Source organism: Cydia amplana, chromosome 17 (assembly GCF_948474715.1).
Source record: "Cydia amplana chromosome 17, ilCydAmpl1.1, whole genome shotgun sequence".
Lineage (NCBI taxonomy): Eukaryota > Metazoa > Arthropoda > Insecta > Lepidoptera > Tortricidae > Cydia > Cydia amplana.
The window spans coordinates 5,957,453-5,978,154 of record NC_086085.1 but is presented as its reverse complement, the minus strand read 5'-3'; the positions used below and the strand labels follow the sequence as shown (position 1 = coordinate 5,978,154).

The following is a 20,702-nucleotide window of genomic DNA, read 5'->3' as shown; positions in this document are numbered from 1 at the left end:
AGCTTAAATCTAAAATAGGCCCTTGAGGCATTGTACCAAGGATGCTGGCGACATTTCCTCGCTGTATCGTAATGCTGATACGTTGTGCGAGATAGCCGCCAGCTCTTCGGTCACCAGTTACGTCAACCAGACGCTTCGCTTATCCAGTTTAGCTGAAGTTCGAATTTTCGCGTTAGTGTAAGGCCTGAGTGGACGCTCGAGTTGGGCGTGCAGCGGGGCGGGGCGTGCGGCGTGCATGTTAAACAAATGCAAACGTATAGGCCTTAGTGCACGCTGCTCAAATCCCTTGAGAGCTCGACGCCACGCTGCACGCCCCGCCGAACGCTCCGCTTCGAGCGTTCACTCAGGCCTTACACTTATGGAAAATTACCTTTATCCTAAATCCCATTTGTGAACCTCCATAGCCGGTATTCTTTTGTTTTGCGCTCTACTGACCACATACTTATTGCTCCGTTAGTATTATTCCAATTAAGTTCAATCACGAAATGCGATTCTCACACTCAAAAAGTCGTTGTGACTACGTGCTTGTCGATACGTCTCGGCATCGTATACGAAAACTAAGATATTTACGCACATTGTGAAGCGCAAAAAAATCTCTAAAACAAAGTGCGCAAGAACGAGAACGTTTAAATTTACGTTTCGACGTCGGCAAATTTATGTTTGTGAAGTTCCAATCGAACTTTACAAGACAGTTACCTACGATTGGAATCCGTTAACGGATTCGATCGAGTAATTTCCGATCACTATAAGTCAAAGCCTTTATTACATGTTCATAAGGTTTTAAATTGCACTGGAAGAACAACCGTATCTTTGATGTGCAGGTTCCTCTCGCCTACTGACCTTGCTCCAGTTTTCAGAACTTTATGTTGGAATAATCAAATGGAGACGATTTTTGATATGCTTTTTGCAGCTGTGTGCAAAATAGCAAAGCATTTGCTGAACTACAAAAGTTATTTTTTGTATTGTTTCCTTTTAGTTGCATTTTCTTTATCAATACAGCTATAAGTTATATTATAACGTCAGGTGACAAGCAAAAGTCACTAAGTAATACCTCCACAAGTTCATAGCCATAGTGAACCATATATGTACGAAAAGAAGGTTGATTTTTGTTTAAATATTTTATAGTAATTAGTGACTTTTGCTTGTCACGTGACGATAAGTACCTTACATAATATGTAATGTGTGAAATTTGTAACTTTAAGATATGAAGACATACATACATTTCATTATAACCTTCGTTACCTCTTCGTATAGTTTCGGTGATGCAGGACGCAAACTTTCAAATCACAATTGGAATAGTTATTTTCGTTGAAGTAAAGTATTTACATATGCACTAAATTATTTACTAAATTTTGTGCTTTTTGTTCTAGTTTGATACCTTTTTTCTCTTCAGGTAAACTAACAGGTGATGAAGATGAAGTAGTGGCAGCATCTCAAACCGAAACAACGGTAGAAAATCCCCCCGAACCTCCACCCTCCCACACGACCACAGCCACAGCGCCCCCCACAAGATCAACAGCTCCCACACCAGAACTAAAGATAGAAACAACCACTGAAGATGATACGACCACGATCGAATCACCCAGCCTGAAACCAAAAGGGAGACTACTAAATCTTAACATAGATGAACTAAAGAATTTTGCCCTTACACTACATAATGATACTAAGATTACTGATCTTAGCGATGTAACTTTAGACGGCGAAGATGAATTTGATCCCACAAAACTAGAAATTCCTAAGTCTCATAAAGATTTGCCTGATAAGTTTTACTCAAATCTACAAGCACCGTTCCATCCTACGATTTTGACGGATCATTCTGATGAAGGGAAGGAGGAAGGAGATAATAATATAATGTGCGTTGAAAATGGAATCAATTATAAGGTAAGTTTAATATTATGAAATACTAACTACTTAAGTATATTTCGTAATTAACCTATAATAGGTACCTACATATACCTATGTACATATATCAAGGTACAAGTTACTTACAAAAAAAATCTGCAGTCCAAAACGTGTCCATTTAAAAACTAGAAAATATCATTCCAATATATACCAAAAGTGAGACCTGGCCAAACATTCTCCGCGTTGAAAATTATTACAATAGATTATGTACATACCTATAGTTGGTGTACCAAACCGAAAAATAAAATATGCTTACGTACATGTACCAAAGGGCTTTTATGTATTAGGTATGACAAGCTTGTTTGTTGCGATTATCCTCAGATCCTCACACTATTTATTAAAAGGAGTGTAAAACGTCAAAAACCACGTACCTATCTTTTTCCCAGGTAGGAGACCAGATGAACCGATCGTGCGAACAGACCTGCGAGTGCATGCCAAGCGGCACATTCAACTGCTCCCCGCGCTGCAAATTTCCATACATTCGCCGGGGCCGGACTCTGAATGATCCGCTGTGCTTTGAGTCACCTGTTGACGAGTGCTGCAGTATCGTAGCGTGCGCCACTGGGAATGGAGGTAACTATCAGATTGGCAGATATTCTTAGTGTAAGGCCTGAGTGGACGCTCGAAGCGGAGCGTTCGGCGGGGCGTGCAGCGTGGCGTCGGGCTCACAAGTAATTTGAGCAGCGTGCACTAAGGCCACTACTATAACGTTTGCATTTGTTTAACATGCACGCCGCACGCCCCGCCCCGCTGCACGCCCAACTCGAGCGTCCACTCAGGCCTTACACTTAGGGCCAGGTCAAGACAAGATGTTCATTTGTTTCCCTGTCTGCAGACACGAAGGTGACCAAGCTGGAGGTGTGCAAGTACGGCAACGACACGTACCTCGTGGGCAACACGTGGAACGTCGGCTGCGAGCAACGCTGCACGTGTGGAAAGAACTCGATCGTCACCTGCAAGCCGAGGTAAGAATTTATTAGCCACAAATGTCCAGTTTTTGACACCCTCACCCTCATCGAGCGCCAAATTACGGCCCTATCCATCTTTATAAGGACCTTTATACACAGGATTTCTTCGAGCTATGTTGCAGAGCCTGTAAATTAAATTATGAAAACATACTTCAGGTTTTACTATTGGTTCCAGTCTCTTTAACTATGATAAAAATCGATTTGATCGACTTAATGATCATCAGCGTGGGAGGTCTATCTCGATCGCTTTTACATTCCGTTCGTAGTCCTGTTCACGCGCTGTACTGTAAGATGTACCTGCTGTTGTGCTTTCTAAATTCATTGTATTTCTCAGGTGTCCACCTCTACCCCAATCGGACAAGTGCATCAACGTGCAAGATCCCAATGATGCCTGCTGTGAGGTGCAAGTATGTGATGTATCTCAAGATGTGCACGAAGACCAAACTGATAATTCCACTAATTCCACGACTACAGCTGAGGTAAATATACAGATCAACAGTACTTACTCTTACCAAGGTAGAACTGTACCATTCGTTTATTCGTTTTCCGTTTACTAGAATAAATTTAAAAGTGGTAAAATTACTGTCTTGGATGAGACTTGAACTCACGGCCTCTGGCAGACATTTCTGCTTGTTAAAAATGAAAATTACTTATATAAGATATATTCGCGAACGATAACGTTTAACATATAATGCGGAGAACGTTTTCTAGAACGGTACACCTGCCTTATTAGGTTTTGTCGAGGATGTCTTATTAGACATCCTCGGCAAAAGTGCCTGCTTGCAATTTTGCTGAAAATATGTGGTGATCCACGTCCGATAGTTATCGGTAGACCTTAATCGTCCACCCTAAATATACTGTATTTCCGTTCACTGACTGAAACACACTCAACTTGTCAGTAGCTTCGCGCCTACATTTTTGTAAATTTGCCGCCTTTTTCTACTGAAAAGATCGCTGTGCCAGAGTATAATTTTCACTTGTCCTTTCAGAAACAAAACCTCACTGAGGAACCTCCGAAATCTACCACCATGCGGCCATTAGTGCTGACCGAACCGATTGGATCCATCAAGGTCCTACAAAACAACAGCGTCCAAGTGACCCTAATTCACTCCAACAGCACCGAAGACCCCATCCATCTCCTCCTCAGCGATGACGGAGGAACCTCCTTCAAAGACGTACAACTTAAATATGGAAACCTGATCCTTAATCTCGATGGTGGAAAAGACTACATTCTGAAGACGAAAGAGACGGGAACTAAGTTTAATTTCACGATAACCTCGATGGATATGGCTCAGAAGGAGCCGCCTGAAGAATTGGTGGAGGTTAATAAGAAGATTGGGTGCCATCAGGATGGCAAGTTTTATGAAGTTGGTAAGTAGGTATCTAGTAGGACTTGATTAATTAAGGACTAGGTTAACTAATTAAGCCATTAAAAATGACCTTGATAGAAATATTTTTTTATCATTTTTGGCTGTTTTTACTAGATGATTTAAAAAAATCTGACAATAGGCTCGTCAGAACCTGGTCAGAACGAAATCGTAGCATGCATCTTTTCCGGAAGTTCATAGATAAACTGATGACGGCCTTGCTTTTCGGAAAAAAAAATCATAACATTATTTATAGGTATTTACAGTTTTTAATTGGGTATCGAAAACGTAATTGTAACTTTTGGTAGCACCTGTCTTCTGACCTTCAAACCTACAGCCTACACCTTAGTAGACCTGTGTCACAACTAACCTACAAATACAACTTTTCCAGGCGAAGAATTCCACATCGGGTGCTCCGAGCTCTGCGAGTGCACGGGCGACGAGGCGCGCCTGTGCGCCGCGCTGGAGTGCCCGTCGCACGTCGGGCTGGAGCTGGTGTCGAAGGGCTGCGTGCGCTGGGCGCCCAGCCCGCCGCCCGCGCCGCCCAACTGCTGCCCGCGCGCCGCGCGCTGCCTCAGCGACGGCACGTGCCATTATAACGGAGTGCCGTAAGTCCTTCAATATTTACACTACTTTATGGTGTGCCCCTGGTACTCGTTTCCACAAAAACAGTACTAATACGGAGAATTCCTGGATACTAATTCGGTACCGGGTCGCCTTGCTACTACCAAAACCATCAAATTATAAAAACAGCTATACTTTGCGCGAAAATGTTTTTGTTTTTCCAAGGTTGTTCCTTCACAATAGCCTCAGCCTCTCACATGAAGCTGGCACTAGACGCCAATGATCTAATTAAGTTGATTCTATGAGAGCTTTCTCATCTAGATACAGTTTTCAGATACAGACACTGTTTCTATGTTAGTGACAGCTTACTATTACAAAAAAAGACTTGTTTAATAGCCATACTTTGTTACCAGCATCCCGAACTGGACCGACGTCCCCATCAGCCTCTCGGGCTGCTCGCAGCGTTGCTTCTGCGAGAACGGAGAGCTAGATTGCCAGGAGGTGTGCACCCCCCTCCCGTCGCTGCCCCCGCAGAATATGCGCTGCCCGCCCGGACACCACCCCGCACCCGTCAACATTTCCATCGACGACTGCTGCCAGCAGTGGGGCTGCGTGCCGCACGGTAATGTCCTTACTCGACTGTGTGCTCCCCTCCCCCCGCAGAATATGCGCTGCCCGCCCGGACACCACCCCGCGCCCGTCAACATTTCCTTCGACGACTGCTGCCAGCAGTGGGGCTACGTGCCGCACGGTAATGTCCTTACTCGAATGTGTGCTCCCCCTCCCCCCGCAGGACATGCGCTGATCGAGTGATCGCCCGGACACCACACCCCGCCCGTCAACATTTCCATCGACGACTGCTGCCAGCAGCGGGACTGCGTGCCGCACGGTAATGTCCTTACTCGACTGTGTGCTCCCCCTCCCCCCGCAGAATATGCGCTGATCGAGTGATCTCCCGAACACCACCCCGCCCGTCAACATTTCCATCGACGACTGCTGCCAGCAGCGGGACTGCGTGCCGCACGGTAATGTCCTTACTCGACTGTGTGCTCCCCCTCCCCCTGCAGGACATGCGCTGCCCGCCCGGACACCACCCGCTGCCAGCAGTGGGCTGCGTGCCGCACGGTAATGTCCTTACTCGACTGTGTGCCCCCCCTCCCCCCGCAGAATATGCGCTTCCCGCCCGGGCAACACCAGCTGCCAGCAGTGGGGCTGCGTGCCGCGTTATCCCGCCATTTTGTCACGACTCATGGGAGCCTGGGATCCGCTTGACAACTAGGTTAATTGCAAGAATTCTAGATCACGCTATTCAGACATCATTATAACTAAAATTTAAATATGTAATTCCTATGCCAGTGATGTAAGATTAGTAGGTACTATTGCTGTCACCCACGGCAAAATATTAAATACTGATTACCAACTATCAGAAATTTTACAACCATTGGAAAAAAACCTCCTAAGTGGGGTGGAAGAACATCACATCATCAATCATCACCATCACGACTGTTTTGAAACTCTTGAAGCATGCTTTTTAAAATGCTATTTTTGCATGATCATTCATATCATAATCAGACATTGTTAACAACGAATCACTAATTTTACACTTAAAATAGCAGAATTCAATTGACATTATTGGCTGTTAAGGATGTCTGTTGTTAATTCATTTTACTTACAGCGGAAAAGGGGGATGATTTACATTCTGACACGACGCCGCCGCCAACGAACGTGGCTTTTCCACAGCGACAGAGCGAACCCACTGACAGCGACCCCTACAGCCGCCTCAACCTCAATCAATACATAACAGAACCCGATGACTACAGTCAATCCAATGAAAACACCACAGTCTTCAACTTTGAACACATACACATTCCATTTGACAGCGCCGAAGCTATGGAATTCAACAACCATTCGGAACCAAACCATGGAAGACATCCCGACACACAAATAACTGACAATAGTTATCCTTTTTACCCTCTCAAACCTGTCGTTCCTAAACAGCCTATTTACAAAGTTATGCACAATTCTCTTCCTAATTTCAACCCTCCAGTAGTCATAAACCCACCGCGCAATAAAGACACATCATTCCAAAAACAACCCCCCAAGAATGAAAATCATTCATTAGAACAACAACCAATTTATTTCATGCCAGCTTCTACTATTAAGCCATCAGCTAAAAATATCAAGACCGACTTGACACAAAATTTCTTACAACCGAAAGTACATCCACCCACACCCTCAGTCTCACATTTCAAATCAACAGCTCACAACGTAACAATGCACAATCCTGAGCGTTTCGCCCTTCCTATACCTATAAACAAACTTCCAAACATCTATGACAGAGCACATGGAAAATTCATGACAGCACTACAGAGCGTACCCGTAACGAAACCAGCGACTGACAAAAAACATTGGGAGCAAAACACTAAGATGCACGTCTTGACGAAATCGCCCAATCCTTACGAAAACGTCCTACTGAGAGCTGTGCCCAGCACGAATGAGCCGTGGTTCTTATTCAACCATCACGCTGCTCCTACTAAAGCTTATTCAGCTTTAGACCTAGAGAATCTTCTAAGCCAGATGGAAGTGGAGTCAGAAGCGAATCGGAATCTAGAACGATCAGCAGACAGACACCGATTTATCGAGGCAGGTCAGTGACCTCGCCAGGTGTTAGATTCTTCTAGTATCTGTATTGAGGCTACTGACTGAGTTTAGAAGCGACTGACCCTAGTTTTTGACGTGACTAATAAAGTACAACGTAGTTTAGCAAGACTTTGACAAAACCCATTCTTCGTTTTTAACACTCATGAACATATTCAACTAAAACTCAAAACAAACTAAATTATTTCAGCTTTCTTCTTTTAGTACAATTCCTACTAATAATTTACATAACTTACCTACGTAGTTTAAAATACTTACATATGAACATTTTAGCGTCTAACAACCATCTTCGTGTAATCGATTAGCTTTATTGTACCTACTTATGTATTTTCAGTATTACTCGCTGTTTATCTTGTCGGTGTCTCACTAAATACGATGCCAATTGCCACAAATAAATAAATGTCTTCCAGGTCAAACCCCCTCATCAGAAATGCCGAGCTCCACACAGACACATATACCTAAAGCGCCGTTCCTGCCTACGGTGCCACCGGATTCCGAGATCCACTTCCCAGATGAGGATGACGGACAGAACCATATAATACAGCAGCGTCCTGCCAACCCGCTGGTGAACGGGCTACCACCAGGTAAAAATTTGAAAATCAAGCATCGTCTTAACAAGTACTAAATTCATCGCCGCTGTCGAATGCTCCGTTCCCGATTCTTCGCGTCGGCGATTTTACAGTCAACACTGTACTTATTGTTTAGCATCCCTTCGGCGGCCTACGTAACCGGGGCTTCGTAACCTGGTTTTGACCGAAGCTTTTTTTTCTTCTCCGTAACTGGCTTCGGTCAAGCACTTTGTTTTACTCGTATGAGTCGTACGTAACTGGCTTCGGTCAAGCAGTTATTTTACTTCTACGTAACTTGCTTACCTACTATATTGCACCTTGGATTTAATTTAAAGCTTTAGGTAGGGGAAACAGAGGGGACAAAATGGGTGACATTGGGTAGATTAAAATTGAATTCACCGAAACTAAGTACAAGAAGTCAGTAACATTTTATTTCCAGGTCTTCAGCTACCCCCCGGAATACCTGGGATCACGGTGCCGCCGAACAACGAGAACAAGAAGCTGACGGTAATCAACTTGGCGTCGGATTCGCCGACCAGCGTCAAGATGCTGTTTGCGCTGCCGCCTGTACTCGTCGGGCTGCGCGGCAGTGTCGACCTGAGATATACTGACAAGGCGTGAGTAACTTTCGATCTTTCGATTGATTTAGTCTCACCAACCTAGCCTATTACTTATAATATAAATTTAATTAAGTAGAGAATAGTGCGACTCTACAGTCAAACAAATGTAGTTTTGTTTGTGTAGTCCTTAACAAAAAAGTTGTAACTTTTGTGTAATAAATAACTAAAATAAAATAAAATAAAAAAATAATAATAGTTATTTGTTTTACAAGGGGGCAAAGTTGTTGTTTAACCGCTCGTGCTAATATTTTCAAAGGGAGGGTTAAACAAAATTTGCCCCCGAGTGAAACACAAAATTTTTCACCACACCAACCCGAAGCAAATATTAAATGTAAAATATCAAACAAAATCAAACCTAATTAAATCCAAATGAATGTTATTAAATATTTATCATCCAAAAATCATCATTTAAAAGTCTATTGTACCAGCAAACACAAGAAAACCACACAAAATTTGCATTTGATTACTTTGCCTCACATGTGAATAAAATGCAACTTTGCTATCAGTTATTGAAGTGCAAAGCCTTTCCGAGCTGGTGTGGTGAAAATTAAATAAACCATACTTTAAATAAAATAAAATAAACATTTTCCTTGAACTAACGTTGAAGAAGAAGTTGGAGTAGGTACTTGGACCGCTCATTATCATCTCATGGCTACTCTCTTGGTCTCTGACTGACATAGCGCGCTGCGTAGTGCGTACCTACAGCTTCGTATTTTATGGGAAAACGATAAATAGTTGAATAGGGACGTTAAAACATGATGAATACACATTTAAGTTAATAGAAATACCTAATGATTAAATATACAAAACCTAAATGTTTTTAATATTCCAAAATGAAAAGTTAATTTTATAAAAACATACCTACTTTCTTACTTTTGTACAGTTTTGTATCATAAAAAACCTGGTAGCAATCTTTGAGTTATTATTACATCATATCGTTTAGCCGCCCAGAGACCTATAAAAAGGTCTCCTGTTCCATTCTAATTTGAACTTTGTGTTGACAAAATAAAATTTCATTTTGCTTGGCAAGGTTTGACGTATGGGCGGCTAGAGGATATAGAGAAGCCATACCAAACAATGAAATTGTCGCAATCGCAACCTGTAGGCGAGGGGAGCGGGGCGTGAACCACGCGACCAAAACGTCGTAAGCGCCGTGAAATTCATGGCGCTTACGCGAGATTCACGCTCCTTCCATAGTTTGTTGTCAGCCGGCAACAACTCATGGCGCAAAATACTGGTTCTCTGTGCCTATTCGTAGTAATAATAAATAGTTCAATGGTAGCAATGCTTTTTTTTCTCAGTGACGAAGATATCGCCCACTGGTACTCCCAAGTGTTCGCGCCGGCGGACGAGATCCTCACCACGTCTCGGCTGGAGTTCCGTCTCACCGGCCTGAAGCCAGCCACCGTCTACAAGATGAGAGGGAAGCTGTACCTGCACAACTTGCCCGTGGAGCCGGAGAGCGAGATATACACCGTACGCACGCTGGATCCCCTGCCCACGGTAAGTTATACACTGAATATTGTTTAAACAACATTTCTTGTAAAAAGTGAGCAGTTTAAAAACTAATAGGTACACATTACCTACGTTAAAAATCAATAACTGATAACATGTCAAATTTACACAATTCAGTTTACAATTTCAAATGTCGAGTCATAAAAATAATGTGTGTTATGTATGTATGTGTATGTGTGTGTGTGTGTGTGTGTGTGTGTGTGTGTGTGTGTATATAGAATAGTAATATTTATAGAAAATAGAAAAACTTTATTTGGTGCAAAACATAAAACTTAACCTATTATAATACATCTTATTCTAATATATTTTAACACCAAAATGGATGCCACTCAGCATATGCCCATGTGTAAGACACTTAGCCATGGCGCTGGTTTTCAGGGCAACCAGGGAAAACATAATGAACATAAAAATAAAATTTAACAAAACCAAGCTAACATGTGGGAGAAAGTGACTTTAAACTATTTAGCTACCCACCGTTCATTTACTTTACCTATGCCTTTACTAACGACTAGATACCTATAACGCTTGTGCTCTTACATTTTATGTAAAGTACAAACACTTAAGTACATTTATGGATCAACAAAACTGAGTTTTCGTGTAACATTTTATGAGTAGTAAGGTGGTCTATCATTGTGAAATGTACCTTTTCTGGACAGGTGGCACCGGTAGAAGTGAAGAGAAGAGTGGTCGACAGCAGAATGGCGGTGCAGGAACTCAATGACTCCGTGGCCCACATCACCTGGAAACGGTTCACCGAGGCAGATTTACCGTTTATTGATGCCATACAAGTTCGGTAAGTCTAATTCTATTCCTAATTATATTATAAACAGGTGTACCAACATTAGAGCGCTTCAATTGTACATATTGTACAGTTGCCCTTTTGGTAGCGCCTAAAGTCTATTTTTTTATTCGGTAGACTAAAATGACATTTCATAGTATGAGCATAAAATGTCATTTCATACTATGAAATCTCATTTTAGTCTACCGAATAAAAAAACAGACTTTAGGCAAGCGAGATATGGGGCATTATCCATGAAAAGGGACCTTATTGTCGATGTCGCTTACGCCGCACAGCGTCGCGCGGCATTGTATTTATATCGGAGCATCGTTAATAATGGCGTAAGCGCCATCGACAATAAGGTCCCTTTTCATAGATAACGTCACATATGTGTACGCGCTAACGAGCTCCCGTACCTATACAACAACGATAACAACGAATGTAACAAAGGTAAGCGAAAATTCATCAACATAAACAGATTCATTAGTAGGTAAATAGGTAATGAAATAAATGTGGAAGTATTTTTGTACTCTTTGTGTGAGCAAAACCTGTCTATAATAAATTAATTAATTTATTTAATGAAATCAGATTTACAAGAGCTAAAAATATGTGTTTAGATCTATTTTTCATTAAAAAATCTATGATTTAATATACTTTAGTCTTTAAAAATTAAATAATAAATACTTCAAGCGATTTTGTCCATTGGAATGATCTGGGGGCACGGCAGTGCCCCCGCCAAGTCGAGTATGTTGTAATTGAACAAGTACTCACTTATTATAAAGCACGTTTTAAAATAATCTGTGTGAGGGTATTTAGGTATAATTATACGAGTATATAATTTACAAAAACAAAAAGAGCCAAGTATGACACCCTGTTTTTGACGATGTCCTCAATCTTGTAACTTGTAATATACACCTGTTTTGAAGCGATTTCCAATTTTCCCGAATACTTAATTATTTGTTGAGGTTGCCGTGTACAGTGTCTTAAATTGTCATGCTTAAAGAGAAAATCATAAAAATATTGCCATATCACAAAAAAAAACTGTGGGAATAATGTATGGGATATGGCAATAGAACTGCTGCCGTATACGGTTTTTTTTGATCACAATGCACTTGAATTGCGGTACTTTACGGTAATTGCCTACGCATTTATCAAGAAAAGGTTTAACAGTAATGTAGTAATAACAGAGCTACATCTGAAATTAGTATTGAATTTCCCATCTTCGAACAAGTTTTGAACAGTGATATTATTACTCTATCTATTAAAAAAAACCGCATCAAAATCCGTTGCGTAGTTTTAAAGATCTAAGCACACATACAGACAGACAGCGAAAAGTGACTTTGTTTTATAGTATGTAGTGATTTATATAAATTGTTCCAGCTACCGCCCCGTCGGCAACCCGATCTACAGCATGACGGAGCTGCTCCACCACAGCCGGGACTCCGTGTTCCTGCAGGAGCTGCGACCTGGGAGCAGATACGAGGCCTCTCTAGTACTGGTGCCGCCACCCGGAGCCACCACTGAGCTGCACGACCCCGCTGTGCTCGAGTTCACGACCGCGCCTTACGTCGGTCAGTGTGTCATTATGCGAGTCCTGGAAGTTCGAGGCTTCTTTAATATTAGTTCTGCCGTTATAATTATAGTATAAAAATATATACGTTTCAGTTTATTTAATGTCATATCTGCGGGCTCAGCACGGTTCCATTTTTATCTACTATCACTAAGCCCGTCACTTTCGCACTTACATATTTGTTAGAACGTGACAGGCATGGTGATAAATGATAAAAATGCGACCGTGCTACTAGGGCTGGTTATTTGATGAAAGTTAAGGATCCCTATAAAACAACATAAAATGCCATGAAAAGCTCCGTAAGAAATGCCTACGCGTAAAGTGATAGCAGAAGGAAAACGGTGAAAGAAGTACCCGTAGGCCGTGTCACTTGGCAACAGTCGACGTCTCAAAGGCATGTTACAATGTTCGCGTTATTAGAAAGGATTAAAAGTGTTTAAACCTATTATACTTGACGTCGACTAGTACGTCTATGTTTAAAGGCTATTTAATGGCAATGGCAGGCTAAAACGTGAGACTAATTGCTTACCTAAACCCTTACCTCCCATAATGGCAATAGCAGGTTAAAAAGTGAGAATTTAATTGCTTACCTAAACCCTAACCTTCCCATTTCAGACCCATACAACTGGTCAGTGCAGCTCGAAGCCCGCTCGGTGGGCTCCGAGGCGGCGGAGCTGACGTGGCGCGGCGTGCCCGCGCCGGCGGAGCGCTGGGTGCGCGTGTACCGCGCCGCGCACGCGTGCGGCGGCGGCCGCCGCGAGCACGACGCGTTCCGGCTGGCCGTGCGCGACCAGCCGCCCGCCATCACGCTCACCGGCCTGGAGCCTGACACAAGGTCTCTTTCTCTCTTAAGTGTAAGGCCTGAGTGGACGCTCGGAGCGGAGCGTTCGGCGGGGCGTGCAGCGTGGCGTCGAGCTCCCAAGGGATTTGAGCAGCGTGCACTAAGGCCGCTCCTATACGTTTGCATTTGTTTAACATGCACGCCGCACGCCCCGCCCCGCTGCACGCCCAACTCGAGCGTCCACTCAGGCCTTACACTTAGCATATTTGGGCGTTTTTAGGGTTCCGTACCCAAAGGGTAAAAACGAGACCCTATTACTAAGACTCCGCTGTCCGTCCGTCCGTCCATCCGTCCGTCCGTCCGTCCGTCCGTCCGTCCGTCTGTCACCAGGCTGTATCTCAGGAACCGTGATAGCTAGACAGTTGAAATTTTCACAGATGATGTATTTCTGTTGCCGCTATAACAACAAATACTAAAAATAGAATGAAATAAAGATTTAAGTGGGGCTCCAATACAACAAACGTGATTTTTGACCGAAGTTAAGCAACGTCGGGCGGGGTCAGTACTTGGATGGGTGACCGTTTTTTGCTTGTTTTGCTCTATTTTTTGTTGATGGTGCGGAACCCTCCGTGCGCGAGTACGACTCGCACCTGGCCGGTTTTTTTACTACTTCAACCAAGCTTATCCGCTTATACACAATAGACTCGTAACCACCAATGTAACCAACTATGTTATGATATTATGTGCTAAATGTAAATTATTTTCATTTTCAGGTGTCGTGTGTGGCTTGAGCTGTTCCTTACAAATGGAAAAGTGAAAACCAGTAACGTACTAGAAATTAACACAAAGTCTCTAGACTCTCCGGAGCCAATCGACAGTGAGTATAACAAAAGTAATTCTTGACATAAGGAAATATAATTAGTTTTGTATAAGAACGGTTGCATCATTAACCTTTTGGACGCCAATGACCGATATATCCGCACCGTAGGTTCAACGCCAAAGAAGCCGCCGATTAATCGGTCACAGACCACAGAGTAACATCGACCTACGTGCATATACATAAAGTTCAACTTCAATTTTGACACTTCAATGATGTGGCGTCTGAGTGACAGCTTTAGTGTTTGACACGGCGTAGAAAAGGTCAAAGCATTTTTTTAAACACATTGAACGACTTTTCACGACTTTATTGTGTAACGAGAAACATAAAATACTGCTAAATACAGAAATATCATTTATTTACAAACATTGTAGAGTCGGACCAAGAAAAGTCTGCAGCGGATTTGATAGCCCACGCAGGGCAAGTGTTATTTTAAACGTCAAACTTCTATGAAATTATGACGTATAAATAACACTTGCACTGCGGGGGCTATCAAATCCGCTGCAGACTTTTCTTGGTCCGACTCTATTACTAAAAGAAATTAAAAACTAGCTTAAATCTAAAATAAAATAGGTCCTTGAGGCATTGTACCAAGGATGCTGGCGACATTTCCTCGCTGTATCGCAATGCTGATACGTTGTGCGAGGTAACCGCCAGCTCTTCGGTCACCTGTACGGTTACCATCAGTTTGTCACTGACATAATCGCCGTCGAGAACGTAATTTACTTTCTATACATCCCGTTTGCACTAATATGCGAGTACGAGCGAGATGTATAGAAAGTAAATTACGGTCTCGACGGCGTTTATGTCAGTGACAAACTGATGGTAACTGTACAGTTACGTCAACCAGACGTAAATACATAGTTAAATTGACTACCGACTAGTCTGCAGAGTCTCACTTTTCATCCTTTCCAGATGCCATCGAAGCCTCATCGGTGGGTGGCGCCGTGGCGCCGCGAGGCGATTACTACGGAGCGCTCGTGGTAGTGGGAGTGGTGGCCGCCCTGGGCGCGCTGACGTCACTGTTGCTTCTACTGGTGGTTGTCCGTCGACATCGCCCGCGCTCCGTACCTATTACTCGTACGTAAACAAAGTTACCATTTTTAGGGTTCCGTACCCAAAGGGTAAAAAACGGGACTCTATTACTAAGACTTCGCTGTCCGTCCGTCCGTCCGTCTGTCACTAGGCTGTATCTCATGAACCGCGCTAGCTAGACAGTTGAAATTTTCACAAATGATGTATCTCTGTTGCCGCTATAACAACAAATACTAAAAATAAAATAAAATAAATATTTAAGGGGGGCTCCCATACAACAAACACGATTTTTTTGCTCTATTTTTTGTTGATGGTGCGGAACCCTCCGTGCGCGAGTCTGACTCGCACTTGGCCGGTTTTTTTACATATATCCATTTCTATGGTACTCTTTTGATATTTACCAGTCGCTTTTCGGTGAAAACATCGTGAGGAAACCGGACTAATCCCAATACGGGCCTAGTTTACCCTCTGGGTTGAAAGGTCAGATGGCAGTCGCTTTCGTAAAAACTAGTGCCCATGCCAATTACTGGGATTAGTTTCCAAGCGGACCCCAGGCTCCCATGAGCCGTGGCGAAATGCCGGGACAACGCGAGGAAGATGATGATTTCTATGGTACATTACACCATTAAAATGGTGATGTACTACTGCGTCAGTCAATTAAAAACTAACGGCATGCTTGGACTAGTTTTATGAATATAGTACCTATTCTATCACACTTATATTTGTTTACTTAATGTTGCAGAAATACAGCTAGTTCTCTATGATTAAACAACGAAAATGAAAATTAATCAAGTCTTATTTGCTTACAGCTGTACCTACCGCTCCAAGGGAGTCGTCGCTTCCACCGTACGACAACCCCGCGTACAAACTAGAGTTACAGCAAGAAACTATGGGTAAATAACCACAACTATTGTAAATCATACCTTACCTTTCATGCTTTAAAGTCTACATTTAATTGAGTACCTCATTACTCTCAGTCCGATCTCCGAAAGTTTTTGACAACCATTTATAGAAAATAGGACCTTATTCTTCAACTGCTAATGTTGTGTTTTCCAGATCTCTGACAATTAAGCTCCCGTGGGCACACGAACGGCCTGAACGGGATCTCAGAGCGTGGCGTGGAAGTGCCGAACGGCCGGCATTACAACGAAATGGGCGTTTAGAGGGCCGGCTACGAAACAAGTGTCAAGACATTGTAGGAAGAAATTTAACCTTTTGGACGACAATTACCGATATATCCGCACCGATCGATTAATCGGTCATAGACCACAGAGCAACATCGACCTACGTGCATATACATAAAGTTCAACTTCAGTTTTGACACTTCAATGATGTGGCGCCTGAGTGACAGCTTTTGTGTTTGACACGGCGTGGAAAAGGTTAATGCCAGTAAACAGAAACGGTGCTAGATGCACACTTGCAAGAAATTTTCCGTACAAGACTGCAACTGACTGTACCTACGAGTAGAAGTGAAAATCAGTTGGCTGTCAGAAAGTTAGCCAGTAGTTTGTGATCCGATTATAACTAGAAGGCGTACCGTATGGTTGCACTTATCGCGTGATTGTGACAATATAAAACGTGCGTCTCTTATTATCTACAGTAGTCTAAAAATTACTTATGTTATTGCTTGAAATAATTGCGTAATAAGAGCGGCCACAAGATTGTCAAACATTCAGATTTTAATCTTCGGATTTTTTAGTACAATGTCTTATTTGTGAACGTAAAAAGCCGTCAAGCCTGCCCAATGGATGGACTGATTACCAATTATTTTGCTGCAAGGCTGCTTCGCGTGGCTCTATTTAACAAGTATTGGCACTCCGTCTCTTTCTTTTGACTTAAAAAACAAGAGATATATGATATTTGTCAAGTATTTGTTAAGTGAAGCATAAAAAGAAAGACCGGAATATATCGTGAACGATATATTCTAAGAGATAGTCGAGAATGGATCCTAATTAAAGAAGTATTGGACTGTTACAGGTTACTTTCTATAGCAGTGAGTGAAAGTGACAGTGATCAAGTGCAAAGTGTTAGCCAAAACTATGTTATAGTGTAAGATAAATATTGTTTACGTGTGTTTACTTTATTAGGAGTCAAAATAACAGGATTGTACTTACATATTTGTAATGAAATATTTTACTTTGTACACTGGACATATTCTATGAACAAATCTATACCGTTAAAATAATGTTGTAAATCGTTTGTGACCTTAATTATTTTATTTCTGAGTCAGATTGGTTACAGGCAATTTAAGAAATGGAAGAAATATCAAAACTTGTTCGAAGATGGGAAATTCAATACTAATTTCAGAGGTGGCTGTTCCAATATAGTAATTAAAGTTAAATATTTTGTTATAGTCAAGTATTGAAGTAGGTATGGATGTTATGAATCATTACAGCAGGACTTTTTGTATTTTAAAATACGATTCCAATCAGTTTCAATTTTAAACCATTAAACCTATTTTTGATAAATTATGAAGTGCGTAATTGCCGTAAAGTACCGCAATTCAAGTGCATTGTGATCAAAAACACAGTATACGGCAGCAGTTCTATTGCCATATCCCATACATTATTCCCACAGTTTGTGATATGGCAATATTTTTATGATTTTCTCTTTAAGCCTGACAATTTAAGACCCTGTACACACGGCAACCTCAACAAATAATTAGGTATCCGGGAAAATTGGAAATCGCTTCAAAACATGTGTATATTACAAGTTACAAGATTGAGGCCATGGTCAAAAACAGGGTGTCATACTTAGCTCATTGTTTTTGTAAATTATATACTCGTATTGTTATAATTATACCTAAATACCCTCACACAGATTATTTTAAAACATGCTTTATAATAAGTGAATACTTGTTTAATTACATCATATCATTCCAATGGACAAAATCGCTTGAAGTATTTATTATTTAATTTTTAAAAACTTAGTATATTAAAGCATAGATTTTTTAATGAAAAATAGAACCAAACACATATTTTTAGCTCTTGTAAATCTTATTTCATCGAATAAATGTAAAATATTAAGAACCTCTTTATGATAACTCCGTTAATCTTTTTTTTTAACTCAACTTTACATTACCTATTAAGCTTTCTTTGCTAAATAAGTCGTGGTAATTTTTCTTACATTTATTAAAATTTTAAACACCACTTTTTTGAGATTAAAAATGTACATAATGAGGCCATGTTTTCGTAGTTATCTTAGTGTATTTATAAAATGTAATCAGAGTTTGGACAACGAATTATTTAAGTAAAATTGATAGATTACGCCAGTGCCTTTGAATCGACCAACATTTTGATAAATTGAAATTTGTATATAGTGTTAATAAGTTAAGTAATATTAAGTGTAACGTACGCTGTGGTACTGATATTATGTGTTTGTATAGTTTAAACTAATGAAGGTTTATAATGAAATACTGCCGCAAATCGTTAAACTTATTGTAATATAGCTTTACAGGTTACGACTTGTTTTATTTGCTCCTAATGTTAGTTAAATAATATCGTAAACCCATTTGTTTTCATCGCGTCATATTCACCCGTGACTTTACCTAGAGTAGTGCTTAATTTTTCTTATCGTTCTTTTGCCCTATACAAGTACCAAAGGTTCTAAATATAAGACAGATCTCCTGTACACCGTTTGCATAGGTGATTTGATACCGGCAAATAATTGGTGGGTGACGTGGAGATATTCCTTTATCAAACTAAACGACTGAAGAAAACGTTCAAATATATCTTTATTACTTAGAGATTTTACTACCTCGGGATACTTGCATGAACAGTACGAAAGGGAAAGGAGTAGCAATTACAAAAACATCATTTAATTCATATACAACATCAAATCACATTATATTTTCTATATATTTCTTAGTAGGTACATAATAGATTTCTTTATATAATTTATGTTCTAACGACTACCTAACCAGCAATAAACCGTGCAAGTTTATAACGCCGGAGCGTACACAGTTCCATTGTCAATTGGTAATAAGAATTGAAAAACACGTTAAATTGTTTTTTATTTATTGTATTTAATAATAAAAATATTATTTTAAGAAAATATATAAGGAGCCAGAGGTAATCGTAAATAATCATGTTCACTGGGCCCGAAAGGAAGTTCTCTGATCGCATAATTACCTCTACGTTTATAAATATCTTTATTATATACCTTATGTCAGTAACAATAACGTCTATGCTATTAATCCTTCATCTTCCTGGCGCACGCTGGGTGACATGGGAGGATGCGCCACGAAAATTGGACGCCGTCAAATGGACGTCATTTGGCTGGGACAAATGCCGTCCATTTGATTATTTAAACGAAACAATCAGACAAAAATAAACTCTAAAAACTTAAAAACGTTAAAAAGAGATGGAAACGTTTCAGGGAAACGTCTCTTCATTTATCTTTATAAATCGAAAATATAAGTGTAAGTATTAAAAATAAAATGATTTGTAAGAAATATTGGACCTGGAGTATCAAGCAATTTTTACAGATATTTGAGAAAATATGTTAGTGGTCAAATACTTCACCGTAAAATAGATTGTTTTGCTCGACTATGAACCTGAATTTTGATATGTCGTATCATCCACAAACCAAAGCCAAATAATGAATTGATACCTAATAATAGGTAAACTTCTCACGCCTCATTAAACAAGATAGATATCTGTTTAAAAGGAAGTAACAATGATTTTAACTAAATTATAAATAAAATATCGCCATTAAAGTGAGAAACTCACGCTTACACGATTTAATATTTTTTACGACCAATAAAATAGAATAAGTACTTACGTAAATTAATATGAGTAGGTAAGAATTATTCCAACCAACAATAATTCTCCTACTGCTTTAAATTTCAAAATAAAGGCCGCAACTTTCGCATTTTTTCTGTAATTTTTATAAATTGATACAAAACCTTTAGCAATAGGTATGGTATACAAAATGCTGAAAATTGTGACCGACATAGTACCTACTCCATGCGATGAAGTATTTTATAAATCGTGTAAATTATATTTGGGAATAATTTATTTATATATGAAAATATTTATTCATATTCATAAATCAATTACAATTATTACAGATTTAAGACATAAAAATACAAAGTCCAAAATTATAGAATTACGTAGGTAATTATATTTTATAATTTTAGGAAATTAGGTTTAAATTATAATTATGGAAAAAAAATGGTAAAAAATTGCAAACTACGATCATTGGTGGTTGCTGGTAATTGGTTCCTTAATCTACAGATTTACCAATTTACTCAAATAAACATTAATCGCATGAAGTAAACTTTGCTTACCACCTCTTCCTTTTTTGCGTTATACGTTCGTAACATTTTAAAACACTGCTTTAGATATTTACCTATTTAAAAAATGTTTTATTCTTGGCTCGAATGTATCGGATGCTAAAAAATGGTCGGTATAATATAATTAATTGTCCATATCTTAAAGATACTTTCAAAGAAGGATTGAATCACTGTTTCACATTATCAACAGTGTCATAATATA

At 40.4% G+C, this 20,702-nt stretch overlaps 1 protein-coding gene across 1 annotated transcript in view; it reads left to right on the top strand.

Moving 5' to 3' along the window:
- The window catches only part of LOC134655748 (putative epidermal cell surface receptor), a 59,183-nt gene extending 42,773 nt beyond the window's left edge, over positions 1 to 16,410 (top strand). Inside the window, exons 3-19 of the mRNA XM_063511213.1 lie at positions 1,394 to 1,881; positions 2,289 to 2,475; positions 2,738 to 2,867; positions 3,205 to 3,349; positions 3,860 to 4,241; positions 4,629 to 4,845; positions 5,215 to 5,423; positions 7,870 to 8,024; positions 8,476 to 8,645; positions 9,950 to 10,151; positions 10,820 to 10,956; positions 12,322 to 12,512; positions 13,127 to 13,346; positions 14,066 to 14,169; positions 15,085 to 15,249; positions 16,014 to 16,097; positions 16,261 to 16,410. Coding sequence (XP_063367283.1) covers positions 1,394 to 1,881; positions 2,289 to 2,475; positions 2,738 to 2,867; positions 3,205 to 3,349; positions 3,860 to 4,241; positions 4,629 to 4,845; positions 5,215 to 5,423; positions 7,870 to 8,024; positions 8,476 to 8,645; positions 9,950 to 10,151; positions 10,820 to 10,956; positions 12,322 to 12,512; positions 13,127 to 13,346; positions 14,066 to 14,169; positions 15,085 to 15,249; positions 16,014 to 16,097; positions 16,261 to 16,268 — 3,194 coding nt within the window. The 3' untranslated portion in view covers positions 16,269 to 16,410. The remainder of the gene's footprint in view (positions 1 to 1,393; positions 1,882 to 2,288; positions 2,476 to 2,737; positions 2,868 to 3,204; positions 3,350 to 3,859; positions 4,242 to 4,628; positions 4,846 to 5,214; positions 5,424 to 7,869; positions 8,025 to 8,475; positions 8,646 to 9,949; positions 10,152 to 10,819; positions 10,957 to 12,321; positions 12,513 to 13,126; positions 13,347 to 14,065; positions 14,170 to 15,084; positions 15,250 to 16,013; positions 16,098 to 16,260) is intronic.
- Positions 16,411 to 20,702: the final 4,292 nt, after the last annotated feature.